The sequence below is a fragment of the Gopherus flavomarginatus genome, chromosome 1 (assembly GCF_025201925.1).
Source record: "Gopherus flavomarginatus isolate rGopFla2 chromosome 1, rGopFla2.mat.asm, whole genome shotgun sequence".
NCBI lineage: Eukaryota > Metazoa > Chordata > Testudines > Testudinidae > Gopherus > Gopherus flavomarginatus.
The window spans coordinates 273,617,399-273,636,189 of record NC_066617.1 but is presented as its reverse complement, the minus strand read 5'-3'; the positions used below and the strand labels follow the sequence as shown (position 1 = coordinate 273,636,189).

General features: G+C 48.1%; 1 protein-coding gene across 2 annotated transcripts in view; it reads right to left on the bottom strand.

Moving 5' to 3' along the window:
- UGGT2 (UDP-glucose glycoprotein glucosyltransferase 2) overlaps positions 1-18,791 on the bottom strand; it is a 280,647-nt gene that overhangs the window by 113,561 nt on the left and 148,295 nt on the right. For both annotated transcript variants that reach the window (XM_050947053.1, XM_050947062.1), the window contains one exon: positions 8,482-8,609. In XM_050947053.1, coding sequence (XP_050803010.1) covers positions 8,482-8,609 — 128 coding nt within the window. The remainder of the gene's footprint in view (positions 1-8,481; positions 8,610-18,791) is intronic.

Below are 18,791 nucleotides of genomic sequence, written 5' to 3'. Positions count from 1 at the left end.
CCCGTCACTTTCTAGTATTAACTCTAGCTGAAGAGGTAATTTGGTTGGAGGTGTAGCAGGGTGCTGGTGCAAAAGCACCTAATTAGCCCCCTGCTCAGCCAGTCCCAATCAGGGGAAATAGATTGGGGCTGGGGAGAAGTCTGGTGCCTGGCCTTTAGAACTGGCTGCACCCACGGGCCTGATGCTTCAAGGGCTATAAAGGCTGGCTAGCAGCAAGAAAAAGGAGAATGGCCAGGGGAAGGTCATTCTCCAGGCTGAGGGCAGACTCCATGTAGGAGAGGAGATTGTCAGGCCTGCAAGCTCTGTAAATAATATCACTGGTGGTGGGAACTTGTGCAAATAAAGCCACGGGTGCTGCACAATGAGAAGTCTCTCTGAGCTTTATTGGGGTAGCAGAGGGCCTCAGGAAGAGGGGTGAGCAGAGGACCCTGTTACAAGTGGGGGCTTGTCCAGGATCCTCGTGCCAAAGACACAGTTTGGCAACCCAGCAATGGAGGGCACCCTGCAGTGGCTCACTGAGCAACAGACTGAAATGCAGAAAGCACTGCAGTCCTACCAGCAGTCCCACCAGGTGGAGAGGCAGGCTCTACTTGCTTGGCAGGCAGAGCAGCAGAAGGCCCTACAGGAGTTCATCAAGGAGCAGTCGATCATGCAGCAGCTGCTCCTGCAAAAGCTGGTGAGTCCTGCTGTGGGAGATGGCATCAAGGCCCCAGGCCTCAGCCTTTGTAAGATGGCCTCAGCCAATGACCCTGACGCCTTTTTGGGTAGCTTTCAGGGGGTGGCCCTGGGGGCGGGATGGGACCGGACAACCTGGGCCCTGTGGCTGGCCCCCTATCTCGCTGGGGAGGCACAGGCCGCATATATGGCCCTGACGGACGCCCAAGCCAGGGACTATGATGCAGTGAAGGCAACGATTTTGGACCACCTCGGACTTTCGGTCGAGAAATATTGCCAGAATTTTTGGGCAGCCCAGTGGGTGGGGGGCATGCGACCCTGGCCCTTTGCTCAAAAATTAACAGACTGGGCAACACAATGGTTGAGGCCCGATGCCCAAACCGTGGGACAGATAATGGATCAAGTGATCCTTGAACAGTTTATACAATGCCTCCCTGACAGTGTGCGGGTTTGGGTGCGGCGACATCAGCCGGCCACCCTAGAAACTGCTGTGCAAAGAACGGAGGAGTATGCAGAGGTTGACTTCCCACCGAGGGAGCACTGAGCCCCGCGGGACACAGAGGTTAGCAGGAAACCCCGTGAGCACACCGGGGCGAAGCCAGTAGACAGGCAATGGGAGGAGCCCAAGGGGACCCCTAGCCGCCCGGGGCAGCTTGTATGCTGGTGGTGTGGACAGCTGGGACATAAAAGTCAGGACTGCCCAGTGATGGAATGTGGGGCAGCTGAATTTTGTGGATGGACTAGGATTGGGGGTGGAAAAAGAGGCATGGGTTGGCCACTATCCTGGTGCGGGTTGGGAAAAGGCCCCAGAGGGGTCTAGTGGACACTGTCTCCGCTCGCTCCCTTATACAGTGGCGCTTAGTGAAGTCACATTGGCTTATCCCCGGGGAATGGATGTTAGTGGAACGCATCCACAGGGATAGGGAATATTGTCCCATGGCCCAGGTACCCCTTGAAGCACAAGGGCTGTTTACCTGGAAGTGGGTGGGGGGTAATCGAAGGGTTGGCTTACCCCGTGGTCCTGGGGTTGGACTGGCACCCTCCCCAGGAGGGGAGAGAGACCATGGGGAAGCGACCATCAAAGAAAGGGGGAAAGAGAACCCTGTAAAGAGAGGGCAAGACCCTGGTGGAGGTGGACCCGAAGCAAGGGAAGGCTCCACAACTTCCAGGTGGAAAAACCGAGCAGCCTAGACAACCAAGCCAAAATAGGGAACCTGAGGAAGTAACTGAGAAGCCAAGGGAGCTTCCTGGGCAGGACCACCTGGGGGAGGGAACCCCAGGGAAGGTGGAAGAAACCCAACAGGGGGAGGCACAACAGCAAAGGGACAGAGGACCTGGACCAGAGACAGGGGGTTGACTCAGGGCAGCCGGCTCTGAGCCATCACCCCCACTAAAACAGGAAGGGAAGCCTCTGGAGCCGCCGGCCCAGCCGTGTGAATGGTCTGAGGACCTCTGGGTGAGCGTGGACCTGTGGGGTGCCCCACCCCCTACCCAATGCATCTTTTGTGGGTAGGGTGTGCCAAAGCCCCATGGGGTTGTTCTTGGGGATCCCTCGGCTGAGCAGGGGGCCCAACCTCAGAGTAAAATCCCTGGCCAAGGAAAGCGAGGCCAAGGAAGACCAGGCCTGGCACCAGCTTAAGGGGGGAGGTGTGTAGCAGGGTGCTGGTGCAAAGGCACCTAATTAGCCCCTGCTCAGCCAGCCCCAATCAGGGGAAATAGATTGGGGCTGGGGAGAAGTCTGGTGCCTGGCCTTTAGAACAGGCTGCACCCGCGGGCCTGAGGCTTCAAGGGCTATAAAGGCTGGCTGGCAGCCAGAAGAAAGAGAACGGCATCTGAAGAAGTGAGCTGTAGCTCACGAAAGCTTATGTTGAAATAAATTTGTTAGTCTCTAAGGTGCCACATGTACTCCTGTTCTTTTTGGCCAGGGGAAGGTCAGTCTCCAGGCTGAGGGCAGACTCCACGTAGGAGAGGAGATTGTCAGGCCTGCAAGCTCTGTAAATAGTATCACTGGTGGTGGGAACTTGTGTAAATAAAGCCACGGGTGCTGCAGCAAGAGAAGTCTCTCTGTGCTTTACTGGGGCAGCAGAGGGCCTCAGGAAGAAGGGCAAGCAGATGACCCTGTTACAGAGGCCAAATAAAGAGATTCAATAGGCCTGACAACCAGAATTGCCTTGGCCAGCCTGGTGCCAACATGACCATCTTAGCTGAGTTCTGTCTTAGTTTTCAGTTGGAAAAGTATTTGGAATTATTGGAATTGGAGGGCATGCATATATTAGTCTTGAAGCCCAGGGGACAAGAAAAGCCTCTGACAGAGAACCCAGGCACTGACCCTTTCTGGATCAGAATCTAAAACATTTCTTATTCTTTTTTGGTGTCTATGGAGGGTCAGCCCCATCTGGTGAGTATGTCCTGTATGATAGTGTCTTTCACTGTGCTCACTTGCAAACTGCCTGCTGAGGTGATCCGCTAGAACATTCTGCAGGCCTAGTAAGCAATGGGCCATTGCAGTAATTTTCTACCAAGTGCAGTACTTCCATAGACGCGCAGCTTATTGAGAAAGGGGGGTGGATCTTGCTTCTCCTTGCCTATTGATATACACCATAACTGTGGTGTTGTCTTACATAATCTGAATGATTAAACCTTTCAGAACTGGTAGGAATTTTGTGCAAGCCTGATGAATGGCCCTCAGCTTTAGAACGCTGGCTGAGTTTCCTGAGCTAAGCAGAGACCTTGAGCGCCCCTGAGACAAGCTCTTACTCATGACCAAGATTAGGTTCATAGCTGTTTGATCAGCCCAGGAGTGGGCAACCTTTCAGAAGTGGTGGGCCAAGTCTTCATTTATTCACTCTAATTTAAGTTCTGTGTGCCAGTAATACATTTTAACGTTTTTAGAAGATCTCTATAATATATTAGTAAACTATTGTTGTATGTAAAGTAAATAAGGTTTTTAAAATATTTAAGCAGCTTCATTTAAAATTAAATTAAAATGCAGATCTTATCAGTTTAGTGTGATCCTTGCCCTTACTTTTCCTTGCTGAGTTTTCCAATGTCTGGCACGCATTTGGATACTTTAAGCTGCACACAGGCTTCTGAATGGTCAGTTGTTAACTGGCTCCAAGAGGGATAGAGGACAGATTTCATGTGTGAAAACACCTGTTCACACAGATATGTGGATCCAAACGCGGAAAGCACTGCAAACACAATTTTCTTCAAATAGTTAAATTTCACTGGCAGGGACGTCCAGCAGGTCAGAATAGAGGTCCCGTGATCTCTCTCAGTAGCTTTAAGTGCACTCCGCAGATTTCCAAACGTTGATGCCCACAATTCTGAGCTTTTTAACTGAATTAGCTGCATTTTGAAATCTTCAACGTCCATCCACTGAAATATAGACAAATCCAAATTGCTTTCGTTGAACTTTTCAGGTTTAATTAAAATGAGAGCATTGGGCCAAATCGCTGGAAATCTTGAAATCTGTCGGAAAATTCGTATTTCAGTTCTTGCATCTACATTCCAATCTCATTGACTCCAACAGTGCAACACATCGATAAGCTTGTTTATGTGTTGGAAGTAGAGGAAAGTTGAAGTTCGAATATCCCGAGAAAAAACTGCTAGTTTTATAACAAATGCCTTCCAGGTTTCATAAAGATCCAGAACCGTTTGCCCTGCACCCTGGAGATGGAGGTTGAGTTTGCTTAGGTGAGCGGTTATGCCAGGTAGAAACAGAGCTTACACGGCCATTTGTCATCATCCAATTCGGGGTAGTTTTGTCCTTTTTCTGACAAAAAGGGCTTGATTGCATCAAAACAGTTTACAAAGTGCACCAAAACCTTGCCATGACTTAACCACCGAATGCTGCTGTGAAGTGGAATGTCATTATAAGCACTGTCCATCTCTTCTAGCAGTGCTTGAAACTGTCTGTGAGTCAAAGCAGATCGAGCAACAAGGACATTCACAATTTGCACCACTGTATTCATGACATTATTAAGCTCTGAGTTAGAAATTTTAGTACACAGGTTTTCTTGATGGATGATACAATGAAATTTGACTGTCGGGTAGCCAATCTGATCTTCAAGTAACTTTACACATCCCTTCTATTTTATGACCATGGCAGGAGCACCATCTGTTGTTACACAAAATATTTTTCAGATGTCAACTCCTTGTTCTTCAAAATGGTTTACAAAAGTTTCCGCTATATCTTCCCCCTTTGTTGTGCCATGTGGGGGTTTTAGGCAACAACATTCCTCTTGAAATTTCATCAGAAGCACAATATCTTGCAACAACTGCCAAACACGGAACGTCGTTTATATCCACACTCTTATCAACTGCAACACTAAACACTGCTGTGTCTTTTAATGCAGTCATCTGCTTTTCATTAATGTTTTCTGCCATTTCGCTTACGTGTCTCTCAACTGTTCTGGCAGAGACAGGCAGTTCTTTTATTCTGGATACGCATCTTTATTTGGTAAATCATTGAACAAAACCTCCGAACTGCTGAGAAAAACGTCTTTTATATATTCCCCATCTGTAAATAGCTTTCTGTTTTTTGCAATGCACTGTGCAATCTTGTAATTTCCTTCTGTGGCTTGATTTTTACTTACACTTAAGCATTTAAAAATACTGCTTTGCTTGTCATATCCTTCTATTGCTTTTTTGATCGATCCAGTCTTGTCTGCTTTGTCAAGAAAGGTTTTCTCGTGCTTCATTTGAAAATGTTGTCGAACACCTGATGTGTGACAAACAACACTTTCACAACAGAAAGCACAAACAGCACGCTCCTTCTTTTGAATAAATCCAAACGTTTCTGTCCAAGAAGGCTGAAATGAACAGACTCTAACTTTGCTTTCTTAGGAACTAACATTTTGTCAAATGTACCTCTCAACTTACAATGGAAAAAAAATCACGGCAGATAGCATGCACAATGTCAAACACAGTGCGCTGTTCCACGTGATGTGACAGTGATGTAAGCAGCAAATCAGGACTTAAAAATATCCCAGTACAGTGACTCTGGAACAATTTTTAAGGTGGGGATGCTGAGATGCGCCCCGTCTTGCCTATGTGTGCACCCCTCATTGCCCCAGGCTGGGGTCAGTGGGCCACAGCTAGGAGAAGGCTGCAGAGCCCTAGGCTGGGACCCGGGACCCCAGGATGGCAGCAGAGCCCCTGAGACCAGTGGCCGGAACTGGCAATGGGCTAGGCGAGGCTGGCGTCTGGGACTCCTGCTGGCAGGGGGCTGGCGTCCAGGACCCCAGGATGGCAGCAGAGCCCCCAGGACTGGTGGCTGGGACCCAGGCACTGTGAGTGCCACTCAAAATCATCTTGCGTGCCACTTTGGCACGCATGCCATAGGTTGCTGACCCCTGGTTCAGACATACTATGGTGTCAAATCTTTCTGGAGTCAGATAAGCCTGTGCTGTGGTAAAGTCCAGTACTGTCCCTATAAGTTGTATTGTTTGGATAGAAATGTAACACAAACTTTTACTTGTTGACTCTCAGTCGTAAGGAGGTGAAAGGCACAGTACCTGGTGAATGGAGTAGTTCAAATGCTAAGGAGATCTCTCCCGAATGAGCTAGTAGCCTATGTAAAGGAAAACTTGGATTCCTTGTTTTCTCTGGTATACATCCACTACCGCCAGCCATTTTGTAAACACCAAATGGATCAAATGGCAGAACCCTGTACTGGTACTGGGAATTGCCTAACCGCAACCTCTGGTATTTCCTGTGAGCAAGATGGATAGCTGTATCAAGGCATGCATCCTGAATGCTGAGAGCTGTCTACTAATCCTGTGAATATAGATGGAATTACTTACTGCAGCTAGTGTTACAATCCTGAACTTGAACTTCCAGATGAAGGTGTTCAGATGTCTCATGTCCTAAACTGGGCGCAAGGCCCCTTTCAAAAGTATCAGAAAGTAATGGAAACAAAATTCATTCCTCCCCCCATAATCAAAGCATTGTTTCCACTGCTCTGAGACTTGGAAGTGAACTCCATTTCTTGATGGGGCATGCTCTCAGGAAAGAGGTCTCTCATGACAGCAATCTCTGTATCTTTTTGGCTACTTCAGGCTCTGTGATATGAGAAGTATACCTGTTTCTGATAGGGTTGAGGTCTAAACTCTGGTGCACACATTTCCAAAGATTTCACTGTTGCCCTAGAACCTTTCAAGGAGTGCAGGGTCTATTTGTTTTGGCCCTTAACAATTTACATCCCTCAAAGGCAGACTTTCTACTGTCAGCTGCACCTTCTTAAGTATTCCAGATAACTGTAACCAAGAAGATCTCCTTATGGATATCGATGAAGCCCATGGCATGGACTTGGTTGTGCCTGTTGTTTTTTCTGTTCTTGGGCTACCATCACTGCCAGGCACAGGATGAGCGTAAAATTTATACCTCCTGTTTGCATGCTTATACAGTGACACCAGAGACGCAGGTGACTGTCAGAGTAATTTAGCTGGTTCTAGCAGATTTTCATTTATTGGTGTCATTTATTGGTGAGCCAGGAACAGAGCAGAGTCACTGGTACTGGAGTGGGTGCCCAGAGGGACCCTTCTTGGGCCTTGAGCTACCTTTTGACATGGCAGAGCAAGAGCATTTCTGCTTTTGGAGCTAGCACCCAGAGAGAGTGACCTAGATCTATGTCCCTGAGAGGAGCTATTCTCCTTCCTTCTCTTGACTTCAGAAGTTGTACTGATTCAAGAGGAGGATTTTTTAGAAATATTACTCAGAGAGCTTCAAGCTCAGGAGCTGACAGGAGCACTAATTAAAGACGATTGCTCAGGGATTTCAGCCCCCCTCGCTCCAGGATATAAAGAGGGATGCATGGACCCCTACAGCAAAAACAGCTTTATGCCAGTCTATCTTGTCTTTTGTGTTCTGTTTAAGAATGACTTGCAAATAGCACACCTCTCAGGAATGTGTTCCTCATTAAGGCATAATAAACATCTGGCATGCCCTTCATTACAGGGCATTATTGCCTGGCAAGAAGGACAGTTTCAAGTCCTGCAGACTTTGTTCCACCATAAGAGCTCAGCCTGGAAGCAGGAAAGTCTCACAGGGGAAAAAAAAAAGCTTGTTTTGCTTTTCTTTATTTTTAAAAAAGGAAACATTATGAAAAACCTAGAACTAAAGACTAACTAACCAAGTAACTATCTGAAGTTATTTACAACTATTTACACAGGAACAGTGAGCGGGAAACTCGGGCTATGGCTACACTAGAAAGTTTACAGTGGCAGAGCTGCAGCGATGCAGCTGCACTGCTGTAAATTAATGTAACCGCTCTAAGCAGACAGGAGAGAGGTCTCCTGTCAGCTTAACTACTCCAGCCTCATGTGCAGCAGCAGCTATGTCAGCAGGAGAGCTGACACAGCACTGTCTACATTGGCTGTCTATACCAGTGCTTAGGTTGGTGTAACTTTTATTGCTCAGGGGGGTTGCTTTTTCACACCCTTGAGTGACATAAGTAACACCGCAGTAAGTGGTAGTATAGTTATAGCCTGAGACACTGCCGAAGTGCCCACCTGAAGCCACAGGCAGTAAGAAGGAACTAAGGGATACACTCCACGCTTTATGCGTTTGAATGAGAGGCATGAGGACACTTGGAGAATAAGGGAAGTCCCAACAGAAGATGCTGTCCAAAAGAATCCAAACTCGGGCACATGCACACTAAGAGTGGAATACGTATGGACAAACACTGAAAGAAGACCTAGATATCCTCTAGAAGAAAGTGAAATAATTAGTCATAGGTGATAAACTCAAATGAGTCTCACATGCACTCAGACAATAGATTCCCAAAACCCAAAAGTGTTTTACTCTTTAGAGCTGATTCCCATCTCTTTGACAACGCCTTTAATCTTCTCTGCTGATGTACTGAGTGTTATCGTTTCCAACAAATGAAAATCTTCAGTATAGAACTCATTTTCATCCAAAGGACCCAGGACCTTAAAAGGAAAAACAAATGACACTATTTTACTAGAAGCTTAGGTTTTCAAAAATATTTCCTCTGTAAGCAAAAAATACACTCCATTTTTAATAAAGTAAAATTTTCAGTATTAAAAATCTCTCTCCTGCATACCACTAGATTTTACTATTTATACAGTATTCATGCTGTGAAAATTCCAGCATTTACAATTTTCTATTAATTAAATTGAACTATAGTATATTTTAAATATACATTCCTTTCAGGTGATATCCCTAATAGCAAGTAGAAAACATTCATCAGGCAAACAAGGGATGCATCTATTGTAAAAAAACAGTTACAAAAGGAACATCCACAAATAGGCGTATAAGGCTATCATAGCATTACACATGCCTATTTACAGAAATGTATTATTCTGCAACATAAATTCCTTTTAAACAAAAGCTCAAAGAAAAAAAGTGCAAAATTTGAACACAAACCACCACGATACTGCCTTGTGCTTAGTTGTTACATCCCATACTACCTTCATTGTCTCCTACATCAGAACTATTTTAGTGTATTGGTGTGCAGAAAATTGTTTAAAAAATTTGGGAAATTAATAAATTCTCATACACATGCCAAAACATATAAGAATATGAATACATTACACACACACACACACACACACACACACACTTTTCTATAAAGAAAATAAGTTTCAGTTATCCAGTCTCAGTGGAAGCAGAAGTAAATGGACAGGTGATGTTTTCAGAAGATTAAGTAGCAATGAAGGGCCTAACCAAAGCAACTGAGGTCAGCGGGAGTCTCTCAGTTGATTTCAATGGATTTTGGATTGAACTGTAAAATCATTACGGCAAACTTCTTCAATTTCGTTTTAGGAAACTACTGAAAAGGCAAAAGGAGTTGAAATGGGAGTTTTACCACTGACTTCTATGGGGACAGGATTTCATTCTAGGTCTTAGAAGGTCTTATTATTATTCTTAAATAAAACATCAATAACAATAATTGATTGAAAAAGAGAGAAATGTAAAGTGCCCTTTTGGTCAGGAAAGTGATTCTGAAAAATTGCATGGTCTTATTCAATATATCTTATTGCTGTGTGCACTTAGGGTCATCTTTTGACATTAGTGACTAAAAGTTTTCATTGTTTTTAATTCCTTCTAGAACCATAGCGCTAATGAAGCTACCAGAGTGGGTTTGTGATAGGTGCCTGGACCTTCAAGGAGTGATGAGGTAAGCCTCGACTGTTACCTAGAAGTTAACCACTTGCAAATTGTGATCTGGACTCAATTACAATTAGCAATCACAGTTGTGGAGGGGTCAAGGAGGACGTCATACAGAAGGAAAAGAGCTAACTGAAGGAGGAGACCCTTGAGGGAAGAGTTTCCTCTTTCTGGAAAAGGACTGGTGAAGGCATGCTCGCATGTACCACAGCGGGTAGGGTAAGCTCCTGTGGGAGGCCCTGCGATAGGGCCTGTAAGAAGCAGGTCAGTCTTTAGGGGAAGCTGCTGGAGTCCCTGGAAAGGGGATGCAGTAGGGAAATCTGCTAGGAAGAAGGGCCTCTAGGGAGAAACACCCGGGGAGGCACTGCTCCTTCAAAGGAGCAAAGAAGGAACTCTGTACTCCCCAGGAGCAGAGGTGAAGAGCAAGGAATTTCAGCATAACCCAAGGGGCAGAAGGATCTTGTGTTTGGACGTTGTTTGGGATTCTTTAGTTGGACTGTTGTTACCTCAGAAGGGGATAGAAATAGAAAGAGGTGACCCAGGCTGGAGGGCTAGGCCATAAAAGACTTAGCCAGACATAGGCCATCACAGGAGATGCTATAGACTAATACCTTTGCAACACCATGCTATGACGCCAGGGGGCACTACAGCAGTAAGTCAAGCTGCTTGCAAGATGCATTCTATTTTGACTTGTATCAACATAATTGTTTGCTAGGTTTCAATTTCAGGACCAAAGTTTGCTCTCAGTTATACCTGTGCAACTTTTTTTACACAAGTTATGCCAATAAGGCAAAATATACATACTTATGAAATAACTTGTTAATTATTGTTCTAAACCATTTGCACAGTATGCAAACTTCTCCTTACTATCTTAGAAAAAAAAGTAAAGAGCTCAGAAATCGTTACGTTATTATCCCGAAAATTTAAATTTCTTTTAAAAATCTTTTGGTTTTCTAGCAAAAATCCCAAGAAAATGTCATAATACTTTTCCAGTTAAGAACCAGTCTCTAAATGTGTTAAATTTAGAAGTGTTAAATAGTTGAATTAATTTCAAATAATCATTCATTAACTTTGAAGAACAATTCCACTGTGAAAAGTTATAGTAAAATTATATTGGTAAATCTGAAGTAGACGCTTTTAATGCCCCCATCATATCTTGGTGATGTTGCACTAGTATAAATGAAAACTGACTTTGGCTTGCAAATTCTTTAGGCCAAATTTTGTCAATGGAAGTTGTATGTAATACATGAGCCAGAGACCCTGCCATGATTTTCAGATTCCATGCTGAGTTTGCAGGGCTGGCAGATAGAAAAATAAAAGGTGTTTTTTCTTATTAACTGACAAAGTTTGGTATTGAAATAATTGAGAGATGCACACAGAACCTAACATTTTTAGTCATCTTTCTAAGAAAAATTGATCATTTGTTCATTGTATCAAGGGAAACTGTAGTGCAAGAAAACAGAATCAAATGCCTTTGACATTAACAAGGGGTGAAACAGGTGTGTCTTAGCAGCTGGCCTGGACCTTGCAGCTTCAGGTTTAGGATACTCATCTCTTGTGTTACATCAACAAGGAAAGCAAGATCTGTCATCCATTTGTAGAATGAGTGCATGCAAGTGAAGGTGGTTGAATGTTGAAAGACTGGTAACAAGAGTTATGCAGCTTGATATCTACTTGAAAAGTCTCTGGTTAGAGACTGCCAACCCTTTTGATCTGTCTGCTAGCAAGACTAACAACTTGTTGGTCTTTCTGAAGGCTTTGCTCTGTCTATCAGAGCTCTCCTGACATCCAGGGCATGCAGCTGAGTCCTGGTGATTTAGACACACACATTGGAGTGGAAGACAGGCTAGTGAATGAGTTGATAGAGATTGAACTCAGAACAAACCATAGGTCAGAATTTGAGGTGCGACTGCAGTGTGACCAGCGTGTCCTCATCCTTGATTGGTTAGTATGCCATCAAGACCCTTATTTCTCCAATGCATCATGCCAATGTGATGCCTATCAGGAATGACGTTTTCATTGACAAATGAAGAGTGAGCGGGTAGCCAAAGGTTCAAAAGGTGGTCCTGATAGGCATTTAAAGCAAGGCTGAGGTACCATACTGGAATACTATGTTGGATTGGCAGATAGAGGTGTCCCAGACCTCTAAGGAATCTTGCTGTTACTGGCTGTGCAAAGACAGAATAGCCTTCTGTTGGGGGGTGGAAAGCCATGATGGCTGCCAGGTGGACCCTGATAGAGCTCATCAACAGACTTGAGATTTTGAGCATTATGGTGTATTCCAGTATATCTCGGAGTGATGCGGTCATTGATGTAATTCCAGGATATATGGAAGTGATACAGTCATTAATGTAATCTGACTGCGCTCACACTAGCTGTGTCCATTTTTGAGAATATGTACAGCGAATAGATTCTTTCCTGCTGTGTAGTAACATTCTTTTCACTTCTTCTGAGCAGGCTCTCTCTAATCCTATGAGCCATCGACCAGCCATGCTTTAAGACGAAGCACTGTGAGTTTAGGATGAAAAATCTTTCTATCCTCCTGGGAAAGGAGATGCGGAGCAGTGTGGGGCATAATCAGAGAGCAAATAGACAGCTGTAACGGGTAAGGAAACCATATTTGCTATTGGTTTTAATACTGAACAGGACACAGCCTTCAAATGAGAGGTACTCAAGTACTGTCTGGATCTCCTTTGGCATCCCTGAAGACTGTCACCATGAAGCCCTGTGCCTAGTAGTGGATGCAGACTTTGTTCACACTGGTGTGTCTGATGTCTCTAACACCACTTGCCAAGTAGTATGAGCTACCAGCCAACTCTCAGTTATAACTAACATTAATTCTTCCCTGTTGTCTTGAGTGAGGTTCCCCCCCGAATTGTGATACCCTGTCCCAATTAATCATATTTTGCTAGGAGGGCCCAGTAATTAGCAATAAACATGTGTAAACTTGATCAAGAATAGGAGGTAGCCATGTTAGTCTGTATTTACAAAAACAACAAGATGCATCTGAAGAAGTGGGTTTTTTACTCATGAAAGCTTATGCCCAAATAAATCTGTTAGTCTTTAAGGTGCCACCGGACTCCTTGTTGGTTTTGATCAAGAATAGTTCATTCTGCAGAAAAAAGTGTATAAAGTTTTTTGGATACTTGTCCTTTGAAGTCATTTTTGGCGGCCCTTACTGTCTGGACTGCTCATTTACAGCACCTACTATCACGGATCCCAGAACTGGATATGTGTACAAATGTTCAAAACCAATAGAAAAAACTTTCTTTTTTGAGGTAATTGCCATACATCCTGGGGTCTGCCAAAGATGTCTTGCTGGCTCAAATACATCTCATTTACTGGCATGGTCAATCTTCTGGGAAATTAACGTGGAAGATATCATGCAGCTTGTGAGACCTTTCCTAGACTATCTCCACAGGGATTTCAAGCATATCTGCCATTCTGTGCAGAAGTTCTTGAAATTTCTTGAAATCGTCAGACTGAGGAGTAGTGGGCCCTACTGCCTCATCTGGGAAGGATGAGGCAATAGCTGCTGGGATTAGTGATCCTCCTTAGTTTCTTGTTCTTGATGAATAACATGAAAGAATGTTACCTTTCCCTCCTGAAAAATCCTATGGGATTTGGTAGGGGAAAGGGAAGTGAGGGAAATGGGCCTATTTGAGCAAGGCCCAAACCATCAGTTTTCTTGTTCAGCAAATTTAATGTTTCTTTTGCTTAAATAAGCTTTATAATATTTCAGTCAGTTGTTTTGCTTACAGATGATCCTTCACTCACCCAATCAGGCTACAAACAGTTAGTTAGACAATTCTTTGCCCAGTAAAAAGCCCAGAACAGTTTAAGAAATGCTGAGAGAATGAAATTTATATGAGTGGAAGTATGAATGAAGTAAGAAATGGTATAAGACGGTTACTTACCTTTGTAACTGTTGTTCTTCGAGATGTGTTGCTCATATCCATTCCAGTTAGGTGTGCGCGCCGCGCGTGCACATTCGTCGGAAAACTTTTACCCTAGCAACTCGGTGGGCCGGCAGGTCGCCCCCTAGAGTGGCGCCATCATGGCGCTTGATATATATCCCTGCCGGCCCACCCGCTCCTCAGTTCCTTCTTGCCGGCTACTCCGACAGTGGGGAAGGAGGGCGGGTGTGGAATGGATATGAGCAACACATCTCGAAGAACAACAGTTACAAAGGTAAGTAACCGTCTTTTCTTCTTCGAGTGATTGCTCATATCCATTCCAGTTAGGTGAATCCCAAGCCTTACGTAGGCGGTGGGGTCGGAGTGAAATGTGGCAGAATGAAAACTGCTGAGTCAGAGGCTACAGCATCTCTTGACTGTTGAACCAGGGCATACTGCGAAGCAAAGGTATGGACCGAGGACCAATGGAGCTGCGCGACAGATCTTGTGGGTAGGAACACGAGCCAGCAAGGCGGCAGATGAAGCCTGAGCCCTGGTAAACTGCACGATGATGTGGCTTGGGGAAAATATGAGCCAAATCATAACAAGTTCGGAAGTCTGCCATCACCCGAGATGTGATCCTCTGAGAGGAAAACAAGCAAGCCCTCCCTTTGGCCCGCTACCGTGACAGAGCTGGGGCACCTTACGAAATGGTTCTGGCAGCGCAATATAAATGCGAGCACTCCACAGATGTCCAAGGAGTGCAATGGTTGTGCCCATTGCGTTGAGCTGTGGGTAACATGAAAGGCCGAAACCACCTTAGGGAGGAAAGCCGGGTGCGGTCATAACTGCACCTTGTCTTTGTGAAACCTAGTGTACGGCGGAACCCTCGTAAGAGCTCTGAGCTCGGAGACCCGTCTGGCCGATGTAACAGCTACGAGGAAAGTTTGTCGTCCAAGACGGGTATATCAGAGGGCCAGTCGTGAACGGCTCGACTGGGGGAGACATAAGTCTGATTAAAACTAGGTTGAGGTCCCAGGTTGGGGCTGGCGGCGCACCCGAGGGTGCAAGCTCTCCAAGCCCTTGAGGGATCTCGAACCCATAGAGCATGAGAACACGGAACATCCACCTTAGCCTGGCTGGAAGGTAGAGATGGTTGCTGAGTGTATCCTCAGCGATGATACCGCCAGGACCTGCCGCTGAAGGCCAGAGGTAGGCCAAATAGAGGGGGTCGAGACCTCAGCAGGAGCAAGATCGAGCGTATTGCAGCTGTAGAAGAAACGCTTCCACCTGGCCCGGTACGTTGACCAGGTGGAAGGCTTCCTGTCACCCCGGCTCAGTTACGCAGCGGCCACACCGTGAGGCGAAGAGGCTGCAGGTCCGAGTGACGAAGCCTGTTGTTGCCCTGAGTGATGAGGTCTGGGTGGGGTGGCAGGGTAATTGGGTCTGTTATTGACAGGCCGAGCAACGTGGTATATCAGTGCTGCCTGGACCACTCTGGAGTGATCATGATGATGCGCGCTCTGCCCCTGCGGAGTTTGAGCAGGACCTAATGAACCAGTGGGAACAGTGGGACGGCATAATGGAGTTGGCCTTTCCACGGCATCAGGAATGCGTCCAAGACCGATCCTGAGGAGAGACCTTGGAAGGAGCAGAACATCTGGCATTTTCTGCTCTCTCGGTGAGCGAACAGGTCTATGTGAGGAAACATCTCCGCTTCTGGACAGCAGAAAGCCTCACATGGGGCAGAGTGATCACTCGTAAGACAGGAAAGACCTGCTGAGTCCAAGCGCCAAGACGTTCCGAACGCCTGGGAGAAAGGACGTCACCAGCTCCATCGAGTAGGCCATGCAAAAGTCCCGGAAATGGATGGCCTCCTGACAAAAAAGGGGGGGGGGGGAGGACCATGTCCCTCCCTGGATACTTATGAAGCACATGGCCGCTGTGTTGGCTGTAAACACCGAGATACAACGGCCTCGCAGCTGCCGCTGGAACCCCTGGTACGCCAGGCGGACTACTCTCATTTTTGGGGCATTGATGTGGAATGCCAGCTCCCGAGAAGACCAAAGGCCTTAAGCTCGGAGGTGACCGTGAGCACTTGAGCAGAGAGATGACGCGTCCGTCGTCAGGGGCAGTGAGGGCTGGGGCGGAGGAAACCGCCTCCCTGCCCACACCAGGGAGGGAGTTAGCCACCACTCTAGGGAGCCTAAGGTGCTCGAGGGAACGGTGACTACCATGACCATTGGCTCCCTGTCCGGGTGGTACGCCGAGGTGAGTCGGACTTGGAAAGGACGGAGGCGGAGCTTGGCATGTTTGGTTACCAACTTGCGGGCAACCATGGACCCAGGAGAGTGAGACAAGTACGAGGCGAGGTCGTTGGGAAAGCCTGCAGACCTCAGATGATTGTTGCCATCGCCTAAAACCGCAGTTGTGATAAGCAGGCTCCGGGTAGGTAGGAGACCAAGATAGCTCCTAGGAAGTCCAACCTCTGCGTGGGAACCAGAGTGGATTGCTCTATAGTAATCATCAGGCCTCGACCTGTGAATAAGACCGTGACGATGCCCACGCGCTGAGTGGTTTGTGTCTCAGAGTCTCCTCGGATAAGCGAATCGTCCAGATACGGAAAAACGCATATCCGACATCAGCGAAGGTAGGCGGCGACTATGGCCGTAAACCAGAAGTACTGACAGTCAGCTAGAAAGCGGAGGTATCTCCTGTGCGGAGGGAAGATGGCGTAGCGAAAGTACGCGTCCTTCATATCCAGGGCGGCATAGTAGCCCCCAGGAGGCAAGGATGGAATAATGGTTCCCAGGGATACCGTGCAGAACTTCAACCTTATCCTAAACCGGTTGAGTCCGTGCAGGACTAGGAAGGTCTGAGACCTGCGTTCGAGTGGGGAACTAGGGCATAACGGGAGTAAAACCCCTTGCCCCTTTCGTCCATCGGCGTCTGCACCTCTTGTACGAGGAATTGCTCGTGAGAGGGGTCCCTGAACGGGGACAGGGCTGGAACAAATTAGAGGTGGTATCTATGCTCCACCGTGCGCAGGATCCAGCGATCTGAAATTAACTAGGGCCACGCCAGGAGAAAGCGGGATTGGGATCCCGGTCTGTGACTGGTACACCACCCTCAGGCGCACCTTGGAAGGTTCGTCTTTGGTCCCAGTGGTAATTGCAAGGGACCTTGACCTGGGCTCTTTAGGGGTCCTGACGTTCGTCTGCGACCGCCTTGGCCTCGCCGTTTGCCAAAGTCCTGTCTCTGGCTAGGCACAGAGTATGGCGGGTGGGGGCAGAAAGGCCTGCGTTTGGTCGCTGGCAAATGCATGCTGAGAGAGCGCATTAGGACCCTATTGTCCATTATGCTTGGCAGCCTGGGGCTGTCTTTGCCGCGAAAGGCCTTTACCACAAAGGGTAAATCCTGAATGGCATACTGCAGCTCCGGCCGGAGGTTTAAAACCTGGAGCCATGAGATGCACCTCATGGCGACACCAAAGGCCAGAGTCCTGGCTGCAGAGTCTGCTGCATCCAACGAGGCCTGGAGGGATGCTCTGGGTACCTTTTTCTTTTCCCCCGTCCTCCAAGACGGCAGCGAACTCTTGGCCGGTTTCGGGGCTGGCGCCCGCTGGCCATCATATCAGAATCATGGTCCTGAGCATAAGATCTGCGCATGTGGGATGACACGCATGTGTGTCCGGATGGCCATGGAGGTACTAAAAGAAGGCACAGGCAGAGTCTCTGACTCTATCGGACCTTGCCCAACTCGGCACCGGGAACCGGCACCGGGATGCGTACCGGTACCTGGAACGAGATCCAGACCCACAACCAGAATGGTGCCTGGAGGTCAACCGAGATCTCGAGACTCGGGGAGAGGCTACAGGAGTCAAGGTACCTGTCGCGGTGCCGGGAGTCGGAACGGTGCCGATAGCGGGTCGGCGAATGGGATACCGACCGGTGCAGCGAGTGCGACTAGTACCGATGAGGAAAACAGCACCGGGACTGCAAGTGGCGTCGGGCGTGCCGACAGGATCTGGAGTGTCTGCGGGACCGCGATCATGAATGGTGCCGCTCTGCTGTGCTGACAGAGGATGGTTACATGAAGAGACTGTATTACCCGCACCGGCGGTGCCGGGGTCAGGCAGCATCGACTCTGTCATGGCAATGAGATCCCTCGCCGTTGGTAATGCCTCCAGCATGGAGGGAACAGCAGGCTCAACCACAGTGCATACTGGGGAGCTGTCAGGCACCGGATTCGACGGCCCTCATGGGACCGGGATCGACGGTACCGAGGTCGTCAGAGCTTCGGTGGGCGTCGGTGCCGGGCGATCCGAGTTAGATGAGCTGTGTGGCTGCGGTGCCGTCGGCACGGAAGCAGCAGGAGCAATAAGCTCAACCACGGCGCGCGCCGGGGAGCCGTCAGGCACCGGATTCCACGGCCCTTGTGGGACTGGAATCGACGGTGCCGACATTGTCGGTGCCTCAGAGGTGTCGGTGCCGGGCAATCCGACTTAGACGAGCTGGCTGCGGCGCCGTTGGCACGGAAGCAGCAGGAGCAGTAGCTCAACCACGGCGCGTGCCGGGGAGCCGTCAGGCACCGGATTCTACGGCCCTTATGGGACCGGGATCGACGGTGCCGACGTCGTCGGTGTCGCAGCAAATGTCGGTGCGGGGCGATCCGACTGAGACGAGCTCTCTGGCTGCGGTGCCGTTGGCACGGAAGCAGCAGGAGCAGTAGCTCAACCACGGCGCGTGCCGGGGAGCCGTCAGGCACCGGATTCTACGGCCCTTGTGGGACCGGGATCGACGGTGCCGACGTCGTCGGTGCCGCAGCAGGTGCTGGTGCCAGGCGATCCGACTAGACGAGCTCTCTGGCTGCGGTGCTGTTGGCACGGAAGCAGCAGGAGCAGAAGCTCAACCACGGCGCGTGCCGGGGAGCCGTCAGGCACCGGATTCTACGGCCCTTGTGGGACCGGGATCGACGGTGCCGACGTCGTCGGTGCCGCAGCAGGTGTTGGTGCCAGGCGATCCGACTTAGACGAGCTCTCTGGCTGCGGTGCCGATGGCACGGAAGCAGCAGGAGCAGTAGCTC